The sequence below is a fragment of the Salvelinus alpinus genome, chromosome 11 (genome assembly GCF_045679555.1).
Source record: "Salvelinus alpinus chromosome 11, SLU_Salpinus.1, whole genome shotgun sequence".
Taxonomy (NCBI): Eukaryota; Metazoa; Chordata; class Actinopteri; order Salmoniformes; family Salmonidae; genus Salvelinus; species Salvelinus alpinus.
The window spans coordinates 40546250-40566706 of record NC_092096.1 but is presented as its reverse complement, the minus strand read 5'-3'; the positions used below and the strand labels follow the sequence as shown (position 1 = coordinate 40566706).

Sequence of the window (20457 nt, the reverse complement as noted above, 5' to 3'; positions counted from 1 at the left end):
GTTTATTTCCACCAACAGAGAAAAGTACGTAGTCACAACAGTATGCAGTCAACAACCTCAGAATAATCAGTTCATTTGATTGAGGAAGGCTGAAACGTCAAGTTTTCCAAAATAGCTTGAGACCATTGACATATTTGTTTCCATGATTACAGCATTATGTGGTCCTTGTGTCGTACCACACAAGCAAACTTTCCCAGACTAAAAACCAGCTGAGCATCATAATCAGTCAGAACATCATATCTCCCACTTATTAGGCTCCTCATCAAGAAACAGCGAGCGAGAGAGATGGGAAAAGGGAGGCGGATCTCAAATCAAAAGTATATTACAGATATGACTCAATGCCCCTGAATAGGACTCAATGTCCCTGTACATAAACAGTAATGTCCTTTTTCTGTCTGAAAACCCATTTCCTGTTCCTAACCATGATATCCTTACAGGCCAGGCATCACTGGCATCGGCAAACACCATAGGCAGGAAACCTGATTACACTTTTAGACAGCCTTGAAACAAACACACAAGGAACAAACGAGGCAGAAACCGACGGGGATGTGTCGCTTTAAAAAGCGAAGGGGGTGGACATTCACATAAATCTGGACATTTCAGATATACTACCTCTCGTGCACACTTTTGGGCGTTAAGTGCTCTACGCTTATAGCTTGTGTCTTTGCCAACACTGTGGGTCCAGCCGGTGAACTCTCAACCCTAGCAGGCGTGGGCCAGTTATCAATCTGTCAAGGGCTACATGCTATCTGTTGGTGTGTGTGTGTGTGTGTGTGTGTGTGTGTGCGCGCTCTACATGCTGGAGGCTCCTGATCATTAGGGCACAGGCTGTTAAGGATTTAGAGTAACTGCCTCTAAACTTCTTTGGGATTGCACATTTTCTGTTCTCACACATTTTTGTCTTAGAGTCTTTTCAGTGACAGAAAAAACTAAAGTAATCCAAGCTTCTCGCATTCTTTCCCGTCTCTTCTTGCAACTTTCTACTAATCACTCCTTGCATGGCTGGCCCAAGAACAAAGGACATTTCATTTCCATAGTGGGGTGTAAAAAATACAATTAAAAAAAGTACAGGACCACCTGTGTGCACAGACTGCACAAAAAAAAAAAAATTGAACCCCTGGGCCTCGATAGACCCCCTTCAAGCTAATGAGCAGTCATTATGGCTGCAACATTTTAACAGTGGAATTAATAAATGTTCTATGAAAAATCACTTCTTGGGAAACATATATATATAAATATATATATTTATTTTTTATTAGTTTGTTACTGTTGGACAGGTCTCAAACCTTTTCTAGCATGAGAGCTACTTTTAAATTATGAAACATATTTGGAGTAACTCAGATAAAAAAAAATTGTAGCTTTTATAAGCACTCTGTATTTTCCTGAATGATATTTTCCTTGGTTTGGGATTTTTTTCCTCAGATTTTCACTCCAAAAATAACAATTATTTCTTAGAGAATTTTAAGCATTCTTTCAATGCCTAAATTACAGAAGAAAAAAATGTTAGGGTGGGGGAAAAAACAAACATTTAGATTTTTTTGATAACACCCTTTGATTGTGCATTTTATGAGATGTTTTTGTTGCTGTATATGTCATGACAGAGCTTGCAAAACAAATACCCATCCGATCGATACAAATAATCGTTATATAATCCTGCCAGGTAAATCTACTGCATCATTACCGCTAACTGGCTAAATGACAGACAAACACACACACCCTCCACACCACAGACACACAGGGCCAACATTGCTGGAAATTAATTGACAGTGTTACGTTTAGTTCAAATTGCCTTAAACTAACTAAGGATAATGTCAAAATGGATTTAATTGGACAGTAGCCAGGAGCTTAAGGTGTCTGATACTTGACAGTTTGCGGTAGAGTTCTCTTTCCCAGCCCAAATCAGACGGGGCCTGACCGCCCGGCCTTATACATGATAATAATAAAACGCTTAATTGTATTTAAAAAAGGCATGTGTGACTTGACTCCTATGCTGTGTAATGGTATGAATGATTGATTGTCGCAAACCAGCACGATGGCGCTGCTTTTTTCCAGAAATATTTGGCGAGCTACTTATAGCTGGGCTAAGAGCTATTGGTAGCTTGCGATGAACCTGTTGGAGACCCCTGCTACTTAAAAAAAAAACATTAAAGTGTTCAACACATTTTATCCTTGGACTGCATTTGTTACAACTAGGAAACAGAAAGCGTGTGTTGGAACTTGGTAACAGCTTCTTTCTATAACAAAATTACAATGAAATACCCCAACCACCAAGATGCTCAGTCAAATAATGAAAACATCAGTAGCCTAAACATGCGCCATGTGTGCTTGATAACTACTGAAAATCAGCACAAAAGCAATAATGGCATTATAATTAATATAAGGCTCGATATGACAGCAGTCAAAAATAGTAAATTGTCAGCTCATTAGAGCATGTCCATGTCACATAAACAAGGAAAGCTGGTGAATGTGTTGCTAATGTTGTTTTTTGCTTGAGATGTAGGGCCCTGGTCTCTCAATGACATTTTGAGCTGATAAATAGCATTGTCGTCGGCTTGTTCAATCCAAACGGGGCCGTCCCTCCTCTCCCCCGTTTCACTTGGTGGTGGCACAGGCATCTATCTGTTCAGTGAGCACTGTTCTGGATTTTTTTGCGCTTAGGCATCAAAGGTGTAGGTTCAGGCTGAGGCTTAGAATCAGCAGAATAATCAGAGATGTTGTGAGTCATTTCTTCCCCACCATCGGAGTCGTTTTTTCATTCAGATTTTGTAGCAATGCTAATGCAGCATGTGCATCCATTCATCTTGGTCTTCTTGCCATTTGAAAAGTATGCATGCTCTCACTGTGTACTCCAAGTAGGCCAGAGTAGACAGCTTGGATTCGGTGTCCTGATATAGTGCACATACCATTTTGAGATTAGAATAGATCAAAACAAAAAAAATGCCGGTCCTGTTTGGTGATTACATAATTATCTTTCGCTTCCCCTCACCTCATTAACTCACCCATTCTCTACCTTTCTCCCCCATGATACTTTACGTTGTTATATCTGTTCAATTGGTTGTTTCGGTAGAGTTTAGGTTCAGTTTCAGGCAATTATCGGGTGATTATCAACTGGGCATGGCCCGTTCAACTATCAGGAGAAGGCTCGGAGCAGGCTCTGCTGTCAGAAGAAACTCTCACCGGAGAAAGCATCCGAGTGAGCTAAACAGCACCTCTGTCTCTTACTATATGTAGCCTATGTATCTGATGCTGTCTGGATAAAAAGATTATGACATGCCATACTGTTTTTGTCCAGACAGCATCAGATACACATGAGAGGGGAGCTGTTGTTTCGCTCGCTCCGCTTATTTATAAAAAAAAATTAAAAAAAAAAAATCGGAGATTGATGCGTCTTTTGGTTAAGAAAAATACCTACAAAAATAATAAAAGTAACAAATAATTAAAGAGCAGCAGTAAAATAACAATAGCGAGGCTATATACAGGGGGCACCGGTACAGAGTCAGAGTGCAGGGGCACCGGTTTGAATTCCCCTTATCCCTGCTTTCTATATGCTGCTTAAGATCACCGATCTTCCAGCTGTTGAGCTGTTGACTATAAGATCCATGGTTATCCTTCCCTGTCAGTTAGCGGTGGACCTTTGAAAAAGTCTGACTTGGATACAGTAAAGACCAATGCTCTGTCACCCAGGGCCACACTTACCTTCACCATGACGGTAATAGAGCATGAGCAATTAAGCAAGACCAGGAGGCTTGCATATGTGCTAAAAATGACATGTTGTCAAGCCAAGGCATTCATTGCACAACTTGTCACCACTTCAAATGATCAATTAAATGTACGGTCAGTTGGACTTTAAAAAGTTCTGAGGTGAGCAGCCCTTCCCATGGTTCGAAGAGTAAACACCCAGACAGGATTTGGCCCATGTTCTCTACAAACACTCACTCTTAGTCACAAACACATTGTAAAAACATCATGCAGAGGAATACAGAATCTTTACCATGACACTTTTCCCCTCATTGCATTAGTCTCCCATAGAGCCAAAGTGAGTAATGTATTTTGACAGATGAAATCTGGAATTTGTCCTTTCTTACAAGTGAAAACATGGGTTACGCTATCTGACAATAAGAACTCACAGCCAGATTTTTCCCACAGCCGTCACAATTACCCTCACTTTGACAGCAGATATGACATCAGTGATTGTACTGCATTTACCAAAGAGCGGTTGGATAGAGTAATCTAATATAGGATCATTCAAGAGCCGGTACATTGTTCAGATTCAAAACAACTAACTGACAGTTTCTTGGCTTGCAGAATGTCATGTGGCAGGGCATTCTTAGGAGGGTGTGGCATGACAGGGAGCCAATGGCAAGTACGATAAGGAGGGCAATATGGTGAGAGAGAGGGACGAGGCAGTAATCAAGAGAAAGGGAATCCTGGGAATGAGAGATTCCGAAAGACGGTGAGAGAAAAACAGGTGAAAACAGGAGTGAGAGATCGAGAGCTTGCGAAAGATAGAATGAGAAATGGAGAGAGAGAAAGAGGGAAAGGAAAGAGATGAGTGAGAAACAGAAAAAGTGATGAGGATGGTGATGTGGGTGGTGAAAGCTGCTGTGTGTGTGTGTGTGCACCACCATTGTGCCGCAGTCAGAGTTGGAGGCCAGGCCTGTCAGGGGAGCCCAGCGTTTCCCCGGAGACCAGCAGCTTCTCCTCTGGTATGCTCTGGAGGAGATGTGGCCCCGAGGCAGAAGGCAATGATCGATGGACATGGGACACCCTCACCAACACTAACCCACAACTCAAAGACACTAATAGCTTGGATATACAGTACTGAGCTACTTGTTCTAATCCAACTGTCTGTGCAAACACCTCCCAAGAGGAGACATACATATTACAGTCATGTTCAGTCAGCTATGAGATTCTATTAAATATTAACAAAATTATAAAAGGTCAATTCAGGGCACTTAAAACTGTGGCAAAGCTACCACACATGTTGTAACACTGATTGGTATTTAATGTAAATCAAACCCATTTCAGAGAAGAGATCCTATCAGCCATCAATAAGCCATCTATCAGTGCATCATAAAAAAATACAACTAATTCTCATACTTGGCTAAGATATATATTTGGGTAATCATGGATCACTAAAGCTTTTAAAGTGTCAATGTCTGCATTACACCACATGATCCCAAGGCTTGGATATAGGTCAAATGGTGTTACAATAACTCACCTTAATACGGAATTAACCTGGTATTAAAGCACATCAAAACCAGATTAATGCACCGAGGTACCGACAGAGACAAAGCGAGAAAACATTGACCAATTTCACTAGTCCCATTTTGTCTACAAATGAAACCTGGGAGTTTGAAACCAAACAGAGCTACAGTTTGTTGCCTCCCATCAGACAAACATTGATCCTGAATTTACAAACACCGCTCTTTTCTGGTTGCCTGGTGGGAATGGACGACGGTCATCATAGGGTTTTATTGTGGTTATTTATCGCATGGCCGTTCGCCTGCGGTCCGGGGCAACCTTCTCCAAGCTATCCGTTTGTGTTGTTCGTGTTAAAAGTTTTTGCTCCAGATAAAACACTTGTGTTGGCAACCGTAGCAACAATAAAAGTGCCGGGAGATAGGATCAATGTTGATTTATGGAGATGCAGTAAAAAACACAAAGGCATCTGAGGACTATTGGAAAGCTTAGGCAGCCACAAAGTGAACTTTTCATGAACTACTGTACCTTTCAAATGGGAATCAGATTTAAAGCCCTAGATTTCACCTAAAACCATGATCTACTACCATACCTTAAGGGTTTTATGTAGCATCCATAGCAAGTGTCCTCCACTAAAATAAAGAGATGTAAACTTTCCTGTTGAATAAGACATCCATTTCATTTCAACCCCGTTTACCATCTGCACATCTACTGCTGCATATATTGGTGGTGGTGGACAGAATGGTGTTGACAATTCCACCTGACCCTGTTAAATTTAGTGTCTGCAAAATCACTAAATCAGAAACTAAATGTCGTGGTAATGGAGGCCCATTTAAACACTTCTGGAGCTTTAAGTTTCCCCTCCAACGCCAGCCAAGTACATGGAATAGAATGGAGACAGACGGTAGCAGGAGGGTTCATAGAGAACTGACATCTGTGGTAGCACTACACGGCCATCAACTCACCCACACGTTAAAACTGAAGAGAGAAAACTAGCATGCATAAATGTACATTTGTTTCACTGTCTTAAACAAATAGTGAGGAGGGGGAAGAAGAGGCACAATGAGCCATACACGTTGCCAAAGCAGCAGCCAAATATTTCACATTGAAAGGCTTTCACGAGTTGCACTTCTCTCTCAGGGGTATTGCTCAATGTTTAACTGTTGAGCTGCTGCTATTCTCCACTCTAACGCCCCCTTTGATATAGTAGCTTGGTCCCAGATGTGTTTGCGCTGTCTTGCCAACTCAACCACATCTGGGATCAGGCTATTGAAGTAGATTTAGATGCAATATGGTAAGGCAAGTCTATTGTACTGAATTACAGTGATTTAAAGAGATGATGATAAAAAGAGAAGAGCCTCAAGGGACAAATTACACCAAGTGTGTAGGTCTACATGAAAATAGGCCATGCTGCTACTACAAAGCTCAATCTGATGGTACACTGCTTACTCGATACTGAGTAAACAAGTTAATCCCCATGTGTTCGAAATGGAACGATTACAAAAGAATAAGACCATGTATGTGCCACTTGAACAGATCTGTATTGTGGTGGCAGATCATGTGTGTTCACAGGTAGTATTGAATGGTTAGAGGTAACCCAGGAAGCAATGCTCAGCACGGGTACATATTCTCTCAGAGTTTTCCAATAGGTTATCAGCTAGCGCCATCTGCTGTTCATAATGCAGTGTTACTCCACACAGAGATGCAGGGAATGTGGAGAAACACATCAGCGTCGAGTAGGTTGTGATCTGGCGGCAGGTGGACTACAGTGCCTCAGTGTGGTCAAAAATGAAACACCTTAGTTTTCATATCGTAATATGCCAATGCTGTTTATATCGAAACAATATGCATAAAAATACTTCAAGAACGATATTTATTACAGCCTTTTACCAGCCATTTCCACACGTCGCCAAAAGATAAAGAGAAGACCGCATGGTTGATACCATACACACAAACATAATGGTATGCTTAGTAAAGGATTCACTCAATTTCTCACTGACAGCTGAGCATTTGTACCGGAATACATGCACTTAGTATGTTCACTTATAGACCTAAGCTTAAAATGGACATGGTGCCTGGGCAAACGGATATGAACACAAAGGCCCACTACACTGCACAAACAAGGGACGTCTGCTATACTGTGTATAATAAGGTCAAGGCCAAGTTTAATGGAGACGCTTAATCACAATTCTTTTGATATTGTATCCAGTATGTTTGTTTTTATGTTTGGCCCATGTCTGCACAGAGGACCTATGAAACATTCATACTATTATACAAACGCATTTCTCTTCTCCTTTAGTCTGGTTGCGACTCAAAAGCTCTATAATACATCCTCAGTAACATGAGTCAGTCATCACATCTCCTACAAATAATTACACAGTGGGCAAAATATATATTTTTTTAAACACTGCTGAGTTGTCATAGGCAGAGTGTACTGTATAAAAAGCTGCAGTGAGCTCCTTAGAGAACAGAGTGATTGACTCAGCCGAGAGAATCTACAGTAGATACTGAGGGGCTTCTTCTGCACGGCTTAATTACAGCTACGCGATAAGATGAAAGGGAATGAGACATTTTGGGATCCCAGATGGGCTTTAAAAAGGAGTAGATTTAAGAAGGAGAAGATTTAAGTCCTGCACACTGACAGCATAGTCTGCTGGGACATAACTTAGTAATAATTCCGAGACCAGTCAGGCCTCTCTGTAGAACCTTAATGGAGAGCTGAGGGCAGCGGCCAAGTTCAGAGGGAGAGATATTCTAGTCAGACTTAACCCATAAGAGTGTAAGCCTGCGGAGGATGGTTCTACTAACCTATATGGAATTGTTTTAAGAAGGTCATTTTGCTATTTGATTTGGAATTTTAAGATCCCTTGAAGTATCCTCCAAAAATATTTGATGAAAAATATTTTTGGGGGCCTTACTGCTATTAGCCAATACAAACGCATTAAACAACAGATTCACTACATGGAACAGATGTTTCCCTCCCCCCAAAAAAAATAATGGAAGTTTGTTCTGAGGTGTCCTATATCTGTGAGATATATGAAAGATCAGGAAACATATTTGTAAAACATTTTTTTACACGTATTTACCCTCTCCATATATACTCCTACACATTTTCTTCAACTGATTCCGGGGGACCTTCAGACAAGTCTTAAAAGGCCTGTGGGCGTCCTAGAGCAAAACAACCTGCATGTACATGTTCGTGAGAGTCTCACCTTTCCACCCATTTCATATTAGTGTGTAGCCCAAACTGTTTGGAAGCTACAGACAGAAGTTGGCAGCTGGGTTGTACCGACTTCCGTCCCAAAACACTTGTGGGGGTCATAGAGCAAAATAATAATAGTTTGTAGGTCAAACAGTTCGGATGCTACAGACGATTTTATGAGAAAACAGATTTTTAGGATGTCTCATGGATTGAGAAACTGTCACCTTTCAACACAGATACGGAAGTACGACATCGGCGGATGCGGTGGATTTAGACGCATCAAAACAGATATTTCTAGCTTAAACTTTATGGGGATGTTTTTAATTGGGCTAATTTGATTTCCGCAGGGGCGCGGCCATCGACTCTAGGGGTTTAAATAGACCGCCAATGCAATGCATGATTGTTACTAGCATCTAACTGGTGCCATATCAGCTGTTCCCTTTCTGAACTGGTTTAGTTTTATTAGTATGACTAATGCTGCATACAAGAATAGACTTTAGCTATTTGATGGTAAATTCCATGTGCTGTCCAAGTGGGCAGAGGGTATGTGAAACACTGTTTAAGCACAGTGCTTTTCATGCCAATTCAAATAGGTTGTGATATCAAGTAATACTTGCAATGTAGCCTAGGCTTGTGTAATATACTGATTTAGTGGTCACTTTCATGGGAGAGAAACATACCAGTCTGTGTGCAGGTCGTCGATGACCAATAGAATCTTGGGCTTCTGAATGACAGGTTTGGCGGGCGCTGCTGCGGCAGCTTCTGCCACCGCCGCTGAAGCCTTGGCTGCTGCTGCGGCGTTCTGTGCCAACTGGGCGGTCTTCACCACACTGGAGAAGGAGGTGAGGAAACCCCCGGGGGTCGGGGCCGGGGACGAGCCTAAGGCCGAGCCCGAGGCCGGGACCTGTGGTGGCAGGCTGGGGGGCGTTCGCCTCTCTGTGGCTGGGGAGGCGGGATTGGAGGTGGAAGAGGGCGGGGTGGGGCGAGGCCCACTCTGCAGGTCCATCATGTAGCCGTTGGGGAGGTTGGCCACGAAGCTGCTGTCGGACAGACGCCTGCGTAGGTAGTTCATGGTAACTGGCGGGTCGGTCGTTCAGGCCAGCTGGACTAGGGTAGACAGTGGGATCAGAGAGAGACAGAGGAAGGAAGAGATTATTATTGTTACAAATTCATAATAATTAAAAATAATTTGTTTTCCCTCTGGCACAATACAACAAACTCTATATGCTACTGTAAATGTAAAAAACAAGGTTTCCCATATTAATTGCATTCGGAACAGAAGGAGTATGGAGCAGAAGGCAGCATCACTGACGTCAGCTTAGCTCTCATAGGAACACACTGTTCTATAAAAACGCAGCCAGCCAGCCACCAATCATTGATGAAGAACGAAAGTAGGAGTGCGCAACCCTGTTGGAACCACAGTGACAGCCTCAGACACATACATGAGCTACTGCCTTAGGTAGGTGGGGGATTCACATTCACAAACCTAGTCAAACACACCGAATGTATTTTGAATCTGAACAATGGCTTTGCATATTGAACAGAGATACTACTAATAGGCTCATGTTAAGGGGGGATTCTAGGTGGGATGGACTTGAGGGCCTTTATACAAGCCTACTTAGAGTCCCCCAATCACCTCATGCATTTTAAATCTAACCATCGACTATCTGCATATTAAACAGTTGGTACAGTACTAGGATAGGGAGTAGACTCATGTCAGGAAGGATGCAGGGAGGGGGGATGCACAATTCAAACCTGTTGTCTAAGGAGACTGTAGTTGCCTTAATACATTTTTGATTCTAACAATCTGCGTTGCATACAGAGAGGAGGTAGTGAGATACTGGGCTTGATCCAGAAGAACGTCACTCAGATCAGCTGCACTTACTAAGAGAATGATGTAGAGGTGTGCTGATTAGAGTGAGCTTGAGTTATGACACTTTGAATAAGCGCCTCATGAATATACACTGCTCAAAAAAATAGAGGGAACACTTAAACAACACAATGTAACTCCAAGTCAATCACACTTCTGTGAAATCAAACTGTCCACTTAGGAAGCAACACTGATTGACAATAAATTTCACATGCTGTTGTGCAAATGGGATAGACAAAAGGTGGAAATTATAGGCAATTAGCAAAAAAAGGAGTGGTTCTGCAGGTGGTGACCACAGACCACTTCTCAGTTCCTATGCTTCCTGGCTGATGTTTTGGTCACTTTTGAATGCTGGCGGTGCTTTCACTCTAGTGGTAGCATGAGACGGAGTCTACAACCCACACAAGTGGCTCAGGTAGTGCAGCTCATCCAGGATGGCACATCAATGCGAGCTGTGGCAAGAAGGTTTGCTGTGTCTGTCAGCGTAGTGTCCAGAGCATGGAGGCGCTACCAGGAGACAGGCCAGTACATCAGGAGACGTGGAGGAGGCCGTAGGAGGGCAACAACCCAGCAGCAGGACCGCTACCTCCGCCTTTGTGCAAGAAGGAGCAGGAGGAGCACTGCCAGAGCCCTGCAAAATGACCTCAAGCAGGCCACAAATGTGCATGTGTCTGCTCAAACGGTCAGAAACAGACTCCATGAGGGTGGTATGAGGGCCCGACGTCCACAGGTGGGGGTTGTGATTACAGCCCAACACCGTGCAGGACGTTTGGCATTTGCCAGAGAACACCAAGATTGGCAAATTCGCCACTGTCGCCCTGTGCTCTTCACAGATGAAAGCAGGTTTACAATGAGCACATGTGACAGACATGACAGTTTGGAGACGCCGTGGAGAACGTTGCTGCCTGCAACGTTGCTGCCTGCAACATCCTCCAGCATGACCGGTTTGGCGGTGGGTCAGGCATTTCTTTGGGGGGGCCGCACAGCCCTCCATGGGCTCGCCAGAGGTAGCCTGACTGCCATTAGGTACCGAGATGAGATCCTCAGACCCCTTGTGAGACCATATGCTAGTGCAGTTGGCCCTGGGTTCCTCCTAATGCAAGACAATGCTAGACCTCATGTGGCTGGAGTGTGTCAGCAGTTCCTGCAAGAGGAAGGCATTGATGCTATGGACTGGCCCGCCCGTTCCCCAGCCCTGAATCCAATTGATCACATCTGGGACATCATGTCTCGCTCCATCCACCAACGCCACGTTGCACCACAGACTGTCCAGGAGTTGGCGGATGCTTTAGTCCAGGTCTGGGAGGAGATCCCTCAGGAGACCATCCGCCACCTCATCAGGAGCATGCCCAGGCGTTGTAGGGAGGTCATACAGGCACGTGGAGGCCACACACACTACTGAGCCTCATTTTGACTTGTTTTAAGGACATTACATCAAAGTTGGATCAGCCTGTAGTGTGGTTTTCCACTTTAATTTTGAGTGTGACTCCAAATCCAGACCTCCATGGGTTGATAAATTTGATTTCCATTGATAATTTGTGTGATTTTGTTGTCAGCACATTCAACTATGTAAAGAAAAAAGTATTTAATAAGAATAGTTCATTCATTCAGATCTAGGATGTGTTATTTTAGTGTTCCCTTTATTTTTTTGAGCAGTGTATATTCATCTATAGTCAAAGGAGGGGGCTGTATGGGGGAGATAAGGCATGTTATGGCGTGGGTTTGCGGACTGTCAGACGCTGATTGATACAGAATTGGATTGTGTGGGTGAAAAAGAGGAGCGAGGAAAGGATATGACAAGGCACTGTGTGAAATCAAACCATTCAATTTTATAAAAGGCACTAGCTCAGACCACAGACAGCCTACCGGACTGCATAGCACTCCCAGGGGCATAAAATACATTAAACAATAACATATGAAATGTTCAATGGCAACTTGCCTGCACACAACATGTAGAATATGTTGCTATAGCTGCTGTAGCAGAATACTGCAGAGAACATGCTCCTCAAAAGGACATATGTTTGTTCATTTTTCAAACCGTGTCAAAGAACATGTTTAGCTCGGCATTAATGCCATTGACTTTGCAGGGACTTAAAGGAAAAGGAAAAGATTGAATACAATTAATACTGAAGCAAATAGAGGCATTGAAAGGTAACACAGATTACTCAGGGAGCTGTCCACTCTCTGTGGTGCTGAAACGGTTAGAGCCCATCCTTAGAGATCCATCAATCGCCACTAAAGGTAGGGGGAAATCCCCATCTTTACACCACTACTGGTGCATTCCCCCACTTTCTCACCATCCTTAAACCAGCCTTAAAGCAACTTTCCTCTCATCCCTCTGCACATACAGTATCTGATGCTATTAAAGCCTTAGGGACCAACCCTTTCTCTCTTTAAAGACAGACCGTTTCAACAAGCCCTTGCAGAAGTGAGGCTTATAAAACCCCCCAGGGCCCCAACTGATCACCTCTCTCATAGCCTTCTCTATAAACGACAGATGGTGCAGTACCAGTCTAGGCTCTAAGGCAGGCAGCAATGGTTTGCTAGGGAAGGCAGTAGTCTCTCTTCTGTAATTAATGGATACAGCAGGATAATGCTAGACTAAGGCAATGTTAAAGACCGTGGGGGGGGGGGGGGGGGGGTGTTGATGCATGGTGACGATAATAGGGTTGCTGCACCAGGGTGAGGCGATGGGCAGACCAAGAGGACCACAGGCCATGGGTAAAGGGGTTACCTGGGGTGGATTAGAAGCTCTGTGATCTTTTGAGTGAGTATCATAGAAGAATGATGTGTAGCACTGCTGAAGAGGAATGGTGCCCTCATACCCTCTGCACAAGGTAAAGGTGATTATCATGAAGACTCACAGAAATAGCCCTGAGGTGTTCTGGCAGAGTTCGTATGTGAAGGGTAGTGGATATGAAATGGCTAACTGAACCTAGAAAAGTACATCTTGCTTTCAAGTGGGTGGTAGAGAATATTTTCCATATTAAAAGCACATGCAGTGAGCAGAGGGAGCTTGAGCGTCTCCCTTCCGTGCATTTAGCATGTTAGCGGCATTACAGAGCTTGCATTATTCATGGCGGTCAATGTGTCGGAGATCAGGGATATGGAGCGTTATATATTGGGTCATTACTTAAATGAGGGGAAATCACGATGGTGGGTAGGAGTACAGCTGACTGGGACTTGAAAGACCCTAAGCACTGTGGAGGATAACAGTTGAATGGGAATTGCATTGCCTGTAACAATATATGTGAAAAATACCATTAATAACGAATTAACAGCAGCACATCTAAAAGCAATCTAAAAAGCAAGAGCATAACGATACAATGTGGTTTGGGCCTCCCTCTAACAATTCAGCTTTATATTAATAGCTCATCCAACTTTAAATTACACATGCGCACACTCATACCCGACCCGTACGTAGCACACGTTTCTGGTCCCCTAGTACTTAGTGAGATAACTGGCACAGCAGTCGCTTAGCAACCCGTTCCTTTTTTATGACTAGTCTAAAAGAAACTTGGCACGGGATCAGATGAGTGTGATGACATACAGTAGTTGTGAGTGATCACGATACGTCAACCACATGGCATGCTATAGGGTTACCAACAAAGAGTTAGCTCTGTTTTATTCTCACTAGTGCCATCTTCACCGAATACCTTTACCACCTTATCATTACTCATCATGAATATAAGGAAACACAGGACAGTGCATTCCGGAAAGTATTCAGACCCCTTGACTTATCACATTTACAGCCTTATTCTAAAATTTATTAAATAAAAAATGTTCCTCAACCTACACACAAAACCCCATAATGACAAAGCAAAAACAGGATCCAATAATTTTTTGCAAATTTATACCTAAAAACCCCCCACCTTATTTACATATGTATTCAGACCCTTTGTTAATAAGAGACTTGAAATTGAGCTCAGGTGCATCCTGTTTCCATTGATCATCCTTGAGATGTTTCTACAACTTGGAGTCCACTTGTGGTAAATTCTATTGATTGGACATGATTTGGAAAGGCACACACACACCTGTTTATATAAAGGTCCCACAGTTGACAGCGCACGTCAGAGCAAAAACCAAGCCATGTGGTTGAAGGAATTGTCCGTAGAGCTCCGAGACAGGATTGTGTCGAGGCACAGATCTGGGGATGGGTACCAAAACATTTATGCAGCTTTGAAAGTTTGGAACCACCAAGAACAATTTAATCCATTTTAGAATAAGGCTGTCAACGTAACAAAATGTGGAAAAAGTCAAGGGGTCTGAATACTTTCCGAATGCACTGGACTTTTGTTTTGATACCGACATTTGAATGAACAATTAGAGCATCTTAATTAAAAGCCTTAAAACAAATGTATTACATGGACTGGGATTACTATGTGTTTAAAATGTAACTGGCGTTAAGACTGCACTTACACAGGTAGCCCAATTATTGGCAAAAGAGCTGATCTGATTGGCCAAAACACCAATTAGTGGAAAAGATACGAATTGGGCTGCCTGTGTGAACGCAGTCTTAAACGTAAATCATTGTCCACACAGTAGGGGTGTGAACATTTAAACGTTTGAAGGAAACTGGGATCGTTAATGTGAAGCAAAAATTCCTTACTGAAAAACAATATTTATTTTTACAAAAGATATGCAGAGAAAGTCAAGCGATGGAAGCTAAATCCTGTATGGCAATACTTTGAGAAGTTAAATGAGAAGAGAGTGAAATGTAAACTTTGAGGTGGAATTGAGGTACAGTAATGGAAGTACAGGTGCAATGCTTAACAATCTGAAAGGGACCCAAACCGTTGCAGGCAGCACAGCTGCGAGGGCTGTGCTTTGGCAAAGTGGGTGGGGTTATATCCTGCCTGTTTGGCCCTGTCCGGGGGTATCATCGGATGTGGCCACAGTCTCCTGACCCCTCCCGTCTCAGCCTCCAGTATTTATGCTGCAGTAGTTTATGTGTCGGGGGGCTAGGGTCAGGCTGTTATATCTGGAGTATTTCTCCTATCTTACCCGGTGCCCTGTGTGAATTTAAGTATGCTCTCTCTCGCGGAGGACCTGAGCCCTAGGACCATGCCTCAGGACTACCTGGCATGATGACTCCTTGCTGTCTCCAGTCCACCTGGCCGTGCTGCTGCTCCAGTTTCAACTGTTCTGCCTGCGGCTATGGAACCCTGACCTGTTCACCGGACGTACTACCTGTCCCAGACCTGCTGTTTTCAACTCTCTAGAGACAGCAGGAGCGGTAGAGATACTCTCAATGATCGGCTTAGAAAAGTCAACTGACATTTACTCCTGAGGTGCTGACTTGTTGCACCCTCGACAACTACTGTGATTCTTATTGTTTGACCAAGCTGGTCATGAACATTTGAACATCCTGGCCATGCTCTGTTATAATCTCCACCCGGCACAGGCAGAAGAGGACTGGCCACCCCTCATAGCCTGGTTCCTCTCTAGGTTTCTTCCTAGGTTCTGGCCTTTCTAGGGAGTTTTTCCTAGCCACCGTGCTTCTACACCTGCATTGCTTGCTGTTTGGGGTTTTAGGCTGGGTTTCTGTACAGCACTTTGATATATCAGCTGATGTAAGAAGGGCCATCTAAATACATTTGATTTGAGCTGCATTGTGAATTCATGTGGAATTTTATTAATTTCTTAACGTTGAAAAGGAAAACCAAAAAAAAGGCAGTTTAAAAGTTAAGAAAATGTTTACATTCGTCACATCCCTAGTCCACAGATGCTGACACATGATAGTCCGGCATCCCATTGTGACCTACAGTAACTACATGCCTGAGACCACCTTACAAAATACCTAACTAATGCAGCGCCATGTACTCAACTTGAATGTGTTGACAGTTGGAGAAATTGCTTGAGTAGTGCTCAGAATTTGAAAAGTATGAAAGCCAACGGTCCAATATTCTAATAACCTGCTGTCCGTATGTGTACAAGTTTTGACTATGATAGATGCTTTCGTCCTTGATGGTAATGGATAAAGTCATTAATAGCACAAAATTCCCTGCTCAATTTCTGAAGGTCTTATGCATGAGGTGTTTTACACAGCATGTTTGGGCCGGGCTGGGCCTTTCTCTGCATGCAGCCTTGGCTTGGCAGCCATGAGGCACAAGCTCTACAAGCCATGAGGGTCACTACCACTGAGAAGCATTGAGGGAGTATGATTTAGTGCACCGGGCTATGGCCCATGACGTAAACGTGCAAAAGCAGTGAGGGAGGAGCGCCCTTCACAAATTGAACACTAATCTACACCGCTCGGTCATGTCGTCAACATGGCAGCATGATGCATCATTCAGAAGCATACATCTCACTGGGAAGGCTGACAAAGCGTTTTTTTTTTTTAAATCTAAAGACACCAATTTTGCATGTGGAAACACAGATAAGAGTCATGACACCTATTATCGCAGATTTTTCTGAATGGTTTCTGTAGTTAGAAACAGATAAGACACGCATTCCTGCAACATTATTTTGTTTAAAGGCAATTTGAACTCAAATTGATTGCACCCAAAATTGTCCATTTCAATTTATAGGATTCATATAATATTCATTAAATATAACATTCAACATCCAATTCGGGCTAAACCACTTCAGTCATTGTTAAGGAATCCAAATAAATGGTCAAAAGCCACCCACGGACCATCCAAATGGCCAGTATACAGTATCAGTTTTCTATGTTTGACAAGTAGTATTTAGCTGCGGCTTGGAGTATTGTTTACTCATACTATGTAATGTATTCTCACTGAATTTAGTGATGTTTTTTTCCCCTGCTCAGAGAAATGATCCCTGAAAGTTGCTTGCATTTCCCCCTCACAAATGAGTGTGAAGGTACCAGGTTATACCCACTAGGTGCCACTGTTCTTTCGGTTACTGCCACATCCTTTATCAATTTTCCTGGTGTCTTGTGTTTGTTAAATTGACCCTTTGCAACTTTGGGTAGAAAGCCAATAGCTATAGCTCATGATGAAAATGAATGGGGTGGTCATCTTTACAACTCAAGCCAGTCCTCCATGAAAGCAATTCAAACACACACAAACTGTCATTCGCTTCGGCTTAATCTGTTTCTGTTCTTCAGGTTTCTTTTCCAGGTGTTCGCTCTCAAATCATTCGTTTTTTTGGGGGTGTTCTAAGTCCACAACAATCCTTAAAACCATCAGGAAACCCATTTTCAAGTCTGGGAAAAATGTAAGACATTTTTCTTTTTGGGTGTAGTTACCCTTTAAAGCAAGTATGCACCAGCAATAGACAGTTGTTTGGATAGCAATGTTTTTGTAGAGCTCAAACACACAAGTGCATTCCTGTGCCATTTCAGAAAGTTGCATGAAAATATGAAATCACTGATGAATGTTGTTCATGTCTTATGATTAACTTGGTCAAATGAATACATTTTTTAATAAGTCCAATACATGGTTTTATAATTGTTGAATTCCGCTATAATTTTAATGATTCCATTCGCCGCTACTCAGATTTTATAGGGCCCTATGTATAGTGTTAAGCAATGGTATTGGTTTGGGTTTAATAATAAGTGTCACTAATCAAACAGATATTTTCAAAAGTTTGAATTAAAAAACATTTGACTTGTATGTAATGGTTTATAATTGTATTAATTTATTAGGATTGTCGAAACATTGGAGTCACTTGCCCATTTCTCCATCACATTTTTGGGCTTGTAGGAAAAGTCTTCATATGAGAACTGCACCATAAGGACAGCCCTCTTAGACAGCTGCCATTTGCTGGACCATTGGGAAACAGTTGGGTTAAAGCAATAGGTTGCTAAGAGGACAAACTGAATTGGTTTCATGGAGGACTGGCTTGACTTGTGAGGATGACCACACTATTTTCATCATGAGCAAAAGCTATTGGTTTTCTACCCAAATTTTCATTTAAAAAAAGTTTGATCCATTTAATAAACTCAAGAAAACTAACAAAATTGATTAAAGGGTGTAGCAGTAACAGCAGCATCTAGTTGGCAAAACCTAGTACCTTCACACTAATTTATAGAGGAAAATGCAAGCGACTTTAATGGCTAATTTCTCTGAACAGGAGAAAATCTCATCACCAAATTCAGTGAGAATACATTACATAGTATGAATAGACAATACTCCAAGCCACAGCGTGGGTACTATATTTATTGAATATTATATGAATCCTATAAATGTAAATAGACAATTTTGGTACAATCAATTAGCTTAATTTGTCAGAGTTCAAATAATCTTTTAACAAAACAATGTCTTCTCTTATCTGTTTCTAACCACAGAAACAATTTCAGAACCATCTGAGATGGTGGGTGTCGAAATCCTCTTGTGCTTTTTGAGGTAGAACCACATTTCTCGTTACTACACGTGCTTAACCTACATCACTTCACCATCAGTCAAAACTGGGCACCGGGCTCACGCCCGGGAGGAAGCCCGCTTCCAAAACGAATGCAATCAACACTAACCCGATTCACCCAGGGTAGGCCCGGGGCATTAATCAAATCCCCTCATTGTATCATCATCTCTCAGCCACCTAGAGACCACAGAGGGTGGTGACCTTAGATGGCCTATCAGCCTGCCACTACAGTGCCAGGGCTACACAACTATAGGCACAAACCACTTAACCAATCCATCATAAGCAACCAGTCCTGCAGTTAGGAGGCAGAAGAGGATACTTAAATATACCTAAATGCACATCAACAGTTTTCTCCTTGACTAAAGGATTTTCCATTCGTTTTTCATGGACTGCGATGTATTTGTTGTGTGTGTGTGTATAAAATACAGCTGAGGCATAGAAATGGATGACGTCTTTAAAAGCTTAATATTCCCTGCTCAATGTCTTTGTCTTATCCATGAGGTGTTCACACAGCGTGTTTGGGGCTGGGATGGGCTGGACTGTGCCTTTCCCTGCATGCAGCCTTGGCCTGGTAGCAGTGAATGAGGCAGTGGCTCAAGATGGTCAATCAGAGGCATGGCATCATCACCTCTCAGCCACAGAAAGACATAACAGGTGTCAACCTCAGATCGCCTCTCACTGCAGATGGCCCGTCAGCGGGCAAGTACACAACAGGCATCAGCATTTCTATATTTACTGCAAAAACTGCTAAATTGAGCAAATATCCAGATCTACAGCTTTTCATTAGACTGAACACTCAGAACACTCGCAGCTATCTCAAGGAGAAGCTATTTAATATTGAATGGTGTTTATTCACCAGATTATGGCTTCCTGTCAAGATCGTCAAGAATCCCACAGTACCGACTGTCTGTGGTACATAGCCAATTCTGTCAATTGAACATTTTGGATTCTCAGACGGACTAAAGAATCAAGGGGAAACACTGGCAGAGAGGATGCAGGCTACAGCTCACTAGCTATCTACTCAGTCACAGTCTGACGGCACATGCACAACGTAGAGTTAAAATCAGCAATGACAGCATCTCTAGACATGGATAGGATTCTATAGATAAAATATATGCATGTTCATACAGCCTTCAGTAGCTTAATAGACATATTACATGATGATGAAGTCTAGTTTCCTTCCAACTTGAACGAAAAAGAAAACAGGAACCATGACATTTTCAACAAGTGCGTTCACTCGCTCGGGCATAAAATAGCATTATTTCAGTATAGTTTGTATATCATATCATTTCGGTATACATAATTGTATAAAACATGCCAAATATGTTGATGCAGAGGTTTGGGATTCATTAAATACAAAGAAAATCTGATTGATAAGCCTAATTAGGAGCGCAGGTGCGTGTAACAATGTCCTAGCTGCATGCGGGAATTCCCTTTTCACCCCAAACCAATCAATAAATCACAAGATATTCATGAACAGGTCATTGCCGCACACCGTTACCGACTACCCCGTACCCCGTGTACTGTAGCAAGCAAACAGCCCTGACTGCAACGCGCTAATTAGCCTGCGCAAATAAATATAACCAGCGGCTGAAATACGCTAACGTGCTCGAAGTAACCGTTTCGTTTGTAAGGTGAATGATTATTTTCTGCTGAGAGCGGTGGACCGAGAATAAAAATACATGCACATAGACACCACATTGAACTACGGACAGCATCAATATTTCTGTAATGTTTTACCTTGGTATCTGGTAACACAAAGTGTTTGGATGATGCTCCCCTTGCGCTCGTGTCACAATCCTCACCAGCTCGCGCTTCAGAATCCACCAGTCTCCTTTGTATCCCACAATGCATG

At 42.6% G+C, this 20457-nt stretch overlaps 1 protein-coding gene across 3 annotated transcripts in view; it reads right to left on the bottom strand.

Moving 5' to 3' along the window:
* The window catches only part of LOC139534160 (synapsin-3-like), a 125241-nt gene extending 104784 nt beyond the window's left edge, over positions 1–20457 (bottom strand). For 2 of the 3 annotated variants that reach the window (XM_071332995.1, XM_071332997.1), the window contains exons 1-2: positions 20343–20457; positions 9085–9511 (exon numbers count right to left, since the gene is read on the bottom strand). In XM_071332995.1, the coding sequence (XP_071189096.1) occupies positions 9085–9476 (392 nt within the window). In that variant the 5' untranslated portion in view covers positions 9477–9511; positions 20343–20457. The remainder of the gene's footprint in view (positions 1–9084; positions 9512–20342) is intronic. The other variant, XM_071332996.1, reaches the window with a different exon arrangement.